The sequence below is a fragment of the Tenrec ecaudatus genome, chromosome 4 (genome assembly GCF_050624435.1).
Source record: "Tenrec ecaudatus isolate mTenEca1 chromosome 4, mTenEca1.hap1, whole genome shotgun sequence".
NCBI lineage: Eukaryota > Metazoa > Chordata > Mammalia > Afrosoricida > Tenrecidae > Tenrec > Tenrec ecaudatus.
Genome location: NC_134533.1, coordinates 22,116,110 through 22,121,797, shown reverse-complemented (window position 1 = coordinate 22,121,797; position 5,688 = coordinate 22,116,110). Strand labels below are relative to the sequence as shown.

Genomic DNA, 5,688 nt, shown 5'->3' with positions numbered 1-5,688 from the left:
AATTTTGAGGACAGACAGGAGCAAAATCACTAGCTTTTGCAGCAGTTGCAACAACAACATCAATAACAACAAAAGAGTAAAAAAGATGAACTTATACAAGAACTTTCTTCCCTAGAATAAGACAGGAGAAGAAATGTGGAAAGGAAAAATACCCAGATGTAAAATTAATTTCAATAATTCAAATTTGAAGACATACAAAGCTGGAGGACTCACATTAAGCTAGTTTCAAGACTTATCATTAGGCCACAGTAATCAAGACAGTGCTGGCAGGGCATGGACACTCAGAAACAGACCAATACAAATATACCCAAGTGATTTTGTCAAAGGTGCAAAAGCAATTAAATAGAGAAAGGATTGCCTTTTTGACAAGTGGGCATCCATACGCTCCCCTCAAGAATGTGAACTTCAACCTAAACCTCCTCCTTTTCATAAGAATTTGTCAAAAGGGACTGTGAAATAAAAGGCAAAATAAAAATTATTTGAGAAAAAATTGGAGAAATTCCTCAGGATCCAGTACAAGCAATGGATTCTCTGACTTTCACATTAAATCCTGAACCCTCAAAGTAAAACAGTGACATATTGGACTCCATCAAATATTAAAACTTTTGCTCTGTGTAAAACTAAAAGGAAAAGGAATAAACAAGCTACAAATTGAGGGAACTTATATATAAAGCTTATATGTATCTACCCAATCTATAAAATACAAAGAATGCTCAAAACTCCAAAATAAAAAGTCAGGATTTTGTCAGAAGAGATGAATATATATTTCTACAAAGAAGATTGATGAGTGGGAGTAAACACATGGAAAGATGTTGGATACCTTTAGTTGACAAGGAAACAAAAAAATCAATATCACATTGTGATATCATTAAACATCTATAAGATTGGCTAAAAGAAAAAAAACTGATCATACCAAATGCTGTTGAAATTTTAACAGAAAACCTGGATCTATCAAACACTGCTGATGGGAATCTAACATGGTAAAGGCACTCTAGAAAGGAATTTGGAAATGTCTTTTAAAGTTAAACATATACTTATCATGTGACTCAGCAATTATGCTTCTTCACATTTATCTCAGAAATTAATGCCAAAATGTGTAAAATCTATACAAAAATGTGTATATGAATTTTTGTAACCACTTTCTTGATAAAAGAAACAAGCCTTCTAGGATTGAAGAACAGATGAGTGGTTGTCAGAGACAAGGACGGGGGGTGGGGTGGGGTGGGGCTATGAAAATGAATTCCTTTATGGTGATGGAACAGCTCTATATCTTGGTGTAATTACAAAGGCTGAACTGTGTTAAAAATGCATAGAACAACCTGTATACACACAATAATGAACGCATGTAAAATCAGGTGAAACTGAATAAGGCTATTGTCTAGTTAACAGTCTTGTACCAATGTAAGTTTTAAAATTTTGAAGGTTTACTGTAATTATTCAGATCTTTCCTATTGGAAAAAAAACTAGGTACTGAGTAGATGACACACATTGTAATATCTTTTCAACTTCCTGAACATCTATAATTATTGCAAAATAAAAAGTTATCAGTATTAAATGAAAAAAAGTTAAAGGAACTAAAAAAGTAGGAACTTTAAACATTCCAGATACCAAGGAGAACAAAATGTGTTCAACTCACAAATCCAGGCCACTATTCTAGAATGACTCAGCGTTGTTTTAAAATATGAGTAGATGTTGCTTTTAGCTTCTGTATTATGCTGGATATTTATTTAAGATTATTCTGTGGCTCCAAAGCTTCCTCATTGCGTTTTTTACCTCAGTATTCCTGAGGGTGTAGATCAGAGGGTTTAACATGGGGGTGACCGTAGTATAAAATACAGCCACTGCTTTGTCAATGGGGAAGGTGATTGTGGGTCGAAGGTACACAAATATGCAGGGTATAAAGAATAAGATGACCACGGTAATATGGGTCGTACAGGTAGAAAGTGCCTTTCGTTGTCCTTCAGAGCTGTGACGTCTTAGGGAGCAAAGAATGAGGACATAGGAGGTGATCAGAAAGGAGAAAATGAGCATGCACATCAGTCCACTGTTGGCAGCAACAAAGAGTCCATAGGTGTGGGTGCCAGTGCAGGCAAGTTTTAGCAGAGGGAAAAGATCACAGATAAAATGGTCGATCACATTGGGACCACAGAAGGGCAACCAGACCATAAAAAGAACTTGAATCAGACCATGAAGGAGTCCTCCAGCCCAGGCCAGGGCCACCAGGAGACCACACATGTGTCGGCTCATTGTGGTCATATAGTGCAGGGGTTTGCAGATGGCCACATAGCGGTCATAAGCCATCACCGTGAGAAGAAGGATCTCCACTCCTCCAAAGAAATGCTCTGTGAAGAGCTGAGTCATGCACCCACGGAACGAGATGGTTTTCTTTTCAGCCAGTAGGTCTATCATCATTTTGGGGGCCATGGTAGATGTGAGGATGCCATCTACGAAGGACAAGAATGACAGAAAAAAATACATGGGGGAGCCCAGCGCTGGGCTGGTGGTGATGGTCAGGACAATGAGTAGGTTTCCGGCCAAGGTGAGCAGGTAGATGATTGCGAACACAGCGAAGAGGAGTCTCTGCACACCCGGGTCCTGTGTCAGGCCGAGCAGAATGAATTCTGTCACATTGTTCTCTCTCGCCATGCATCTAGCGTGGCATTTGCATATTGCTTTACCTGCAAATAATACAAGGATTGTAATGATGGCAGATAATTTTGATTAAACAGGTACTTTTAGTTAGAATTCTTTGTTTTGTTTTGGTAACAGTTGTGTAAACCCTGAGCAAAGAAACTCAGTTGGGTTATTTGTTTGGTCACATAATGAACATCTATCCCTCATCCACTTACACATATGTGCACTCTCTCACAGGAACATACAAAGAATCACATGCATATGAACAATTACACACATACATAATAATGCACCCACTGAAATACATATTCATAAGCACTCACAAACATACATAAAGTCATAATGACAAATACACAGTCCTACAAACACTCAAATTGTCTCTTTCTCTGATAAAAACTGACATACAAAACCACACACATACACTTACACATTCCTCTACACAAAATTACATACATTGGTTTTTGCCTGTTGTCACACAGAGCAATTTCCCTGCAAGTATTCTTGGATATACTGTCTCCTAATCACTGTTACAATAATTCCTACAAACGAAAAACACAAAGGAAAAAACTGGTTATTTTTCTAACTTCATGAAATGAGTACTGAATTAATTTATTTTGTATCTCAACATTACAATAAGTAAATATTTCCACCCTTACAAATTTCATATGTGATTTTGCATTGTTGATCTTTTATCAGTTATTTGAAGTATTCAGAAAGCATACATTATATCATATTTACTAATTAGTAGCCATCTTGTTTATTGTTCTTATCCTTATTGTGCTTGAAAATATTATGTATATAAAAGTGATGCAGTGCCAACAAGTTGATTCTGAGAAAATTGGAAAAAAATTATGAAAGGCATGAAGGAATTGAAGCAAATCATGATCATTTTTGTCAAAGTTTGTGTCTTAATGGAAATATACATAGCATGCTACATGCTTCCAAACTGTAGACTATTAATAAAGTATGATCTCCTCAGTTAATTATAGTGCTTTCTTTTTCCTTCAGTTTAATATTATCTTTTTTTTCTGGATAGAGGGAGAATACTTTTCATAAAAGTCCCCTGAAATCTAAATAGCCTAGAAGTTACCTGAATAGTGAATTCTGGAAGGTTATAACATTGCATTATTCTGTAACTGATGAATACACTTGACATTAAGAATTAAGTATAGTGAAATCCTGAAATGACATTGTTTAATAATATTTAAAAGAATATTCACACTAAACAGAAATGATATGAATTAATTTATAGTCACTTTAGAAACATAATGTCATCTTTCATGTATTCATCAAAAATAGGAAAAGAAGTAAGGAAGAATGTCATATTTTACAGTCATAATGTAAAGCATAAATATGTTCACAAATACAAAATTATAGTTAAATTTTTAGCCTCTGGTTGTGGTAGGGCGTATTATGCAAAACTGTATGTATAAAACAGGACAAAGGTGATATTTTGTCTTACATGAAAACATGGGTCATAATAAAAAATATCTTTAACAAATAGGATAGATAACCATTACTATAGAAAAATCATTCATAAATAAAAGACATTCTTTTTAGATCTTTATAAGAAGAAAAAAAACATTAAAATGGTGATCTCAAGAAAAAACTAGATATTCTTTATTTTATAAAATATAAAGAAAAACACAGCTTAAAAATAGTTAAATGCTTTCACCTGCTAACATGGAAAAGATTTATGATATTTATGTTATCCAGTTCTCAGGTGTGTATGTTGATATAAATAACATAAAATTTAACTCAACTATATATATTAAAGACTTTATGATTGATTATATTCACTGATCCAGGACTCTTTATTTTTAGTAATCTATTCTAGATTTTAAAAGTGGAGAAAATAATTCTCACAGTATTTCATAACTTCTTATGATAATAAAAAAGGAAAACAATCCAATGCTATTAAAAGTGTACTTACCTAATAAGTACAAATCATGGTACATACCTAATAAATATTATTCAGGTAGACCTTCAAATTATTTTAAAGCATAATTGATGTTGTGGAAAGGTGCTTATAATGATGGCTTGAATGGAAAATGCAAGATATAAAATGGCTTATGATCTCAACTGTCCACATAAGATGTATACATATGAAAGAATGTGCAAAGGTACACTAAAGACAAACAGTTCTTATCTGAATTACCATTAAAACACAATTTTTAATGTTTTTTACAAGATGAATATACTACTGTTCCAATCAGGTAATTATTTAATAAAAGAAATTCATTCCTGGGTTCAGTTCATTACTACTTGGCTCATTGCTCTCTGGGTAGACTGGACACTTTGATCATTATGTGTAAACATCTGTGGCAATTTTTCATTGAACTCACTTTGATGTTGAAGACTCAGTGTGTCACTATGAGAGAAAAGTATTAATAAGGAAGTTACAGGTTGCACCCACCTCTCTAAAGAAATTTGGGTAAGAAGTAATAGGTTCATTTCATGACAAATCATCATAATTGCAGGGATTTTTTGCATGAATTTAGCAATTGCTGTCCCAGAACTAACTGTTGCTTTGCAGGCTCATCTTTGTTCAATCCGATGTTCCTTTTTTTCAGGTAGTGGTTTGTAAATGATTGTTAAGCAAGACTTACTAAATGACAGTGGATCCATGGCTGAGTTTAGTTATAAATAATTTTATTGGGAGCTCTTACAGCTTAATAACAATCCATACATCAATTGTATCAAGCGCATTTGTACATATGTTGCCATCATGATTTTCAAAACATTTTCTTTCTAGTTGGGCCCATGGTATTGCTCCTCTTTCCCCCCTTCCTCTCCCATTCTCATGAATGCTCGATAAATTATAAATTGTTATTGTTTTCATATCTTACACCTTTTGCCATCTCCCTTCACCCATGTTGTTCATTCTCCTGCGGGATAGTGCCTGGTTATTAAAAGATATAGTGTTTGAGGGTCTTAAAGGCTCGAAGTTACAAAGGCAGCCATATAGGAGGGAAGCAACAAAACCCACATGGAAGAAGCACACCAGCCTGTATGATCATGGGGTGTCGACAGGATCAGGTATCAGTTATCAGA

The 5,688-nt window shown here is 34.5% G+C and overlaps 1 protein-coding gene across 1 annotated transcript; it reads right to left on the bottom strand.

Moving 5' to 3' along the window:
* Positions 1-1,710: 1,710 nt before the first annotated feature.
* Positions 1,711-2,646, bottom strand: LOC142445756 (olfactory receptor 4C5-like). Its single transcript, XM_075547677.1, has one exon. It carries the CDS (start codon positions 2,644-2,646, stop codon positions 1,711-1,713), a length of 936 nt encoding a protein of 311 aa, XP_075403792.1.
* Positions 2,647-5,688: the final 3,042 nt, after the last annotated feature.